Genomic DNA, 1,028 nt, shown 5'->3' on the forward strand with positions numbered 1-1,028 from the left:
GTGTGTGTGTGTGTGTGTGTGTGTATTTCAAGACATCTATGTTCGGCACTTTTAATGTTCCAAAATTATTTATTGTTGAAGTTTCTATTATCTTCGGTTCTTTTGCACCTTCACTTCAAACATACGCATAAAGCTAAGTTCCTTAGTCTTACTTGTACTGTTCAGATCTTTGGTGAGGCAGTACTTCCATTTCAGTGGCTATAGTTGATGGAGGAGTTCTTCGCCAATTCCTAAACGCTGCAACAAACACCCTACCGATCCTGACAAAAGGACCTTTCTCATTGTGTGTAATGCTAAACCTATAAGTTGTAGTTCCAAGCAAGAAGACGACAAATGCAATAACCATTACAATACAAGGAATCCCAAATCCCAGTGCCCAACTCAGATTGTCTTGTATGTAGCTCACAACCGCAATTGCTACCAAGGCACCGGCACATACACCAAAATACCACCAGTTGAAGAAGGAGCTTTTCGCTTTGCATTCTTCTGGATTTTCACCATCAAACTGATCGGCCCCAAAAGCCTGAGTGCATGGCTTGTGTGCACCTTGAGCAAATGCTACTAGATATAGAGAAAAGAAGAATAATATTACTTGGAACAAAGGAGGAGAACATGAAGTGATATCGTTGGTTTGGCATTCAGAACCACTCGGAGATGGAAGAACAGCTGATAGAGTCAACAAACCTAGTCCCTGACATTGATCCAAATTTAAGCCAAGAGTTGAATAGAAATCCAATATACCACTGTGCATAATAGGAGCATTTCTCAGTCGTTCTCCTTCAAAAGAAAAATGAGTAAAATTATGCTTTACATATCTTTTATGCGTATACTTTTATTTTTTCAATCGGAAGCTTTCCCAAAATGTTAAGATGAGTTTATTGGTCAAATGTCTTTTTTGAATCTACAAGTCCACTTTGAACCTAAACCTGCCTGCTGAAAGATAGTAAGAACGTATGGAAAACAAAGCTTAAGCCTTTGAGAAACTATTGGTAAAACGTGAAATTTCCAGTTTAACATTTTCTTTTCTC

General features: G+C 38.3%; 1 protein-coding gene across 1 annotated transcript; it reads right to left on the minus strand.

Moving 5' to 3' along the window:
• Positions 1–148: 148 nt before the first annotated feature.
• Positions 149–691, minus strand: LOC112095018 (protein NRT1/ PTR FAMILY 5.10-like; the record flags this gene model as incomplete). The annotated part of the gene is made up of 1 exon (XM_024176704.1): positions 149–691. A coding segment is annotated over one exon (543 nt), but the record flags the coding sequence as incomplete, so codon positions are not given.
• Between the last annotated feature and the right edge of the window lie 337 nt (positions 692–1,028).

Source organism: Morus notabilis, unplaced genomic scaffold, assembly GCF_000414095.1.
Source record: "Morus notabilis unplaced genomic scaffold, ASM41409v2 C11362954, whole genome shotgun sequence".
In the NCBI taxonomy this organism is placed as follows: domain Eukaryota; kingdom Viridiplantae; phylum Streptophyta; class Magnoliopsida; order Rosales; family Moraceae; genus Morus; species Morus notabilis.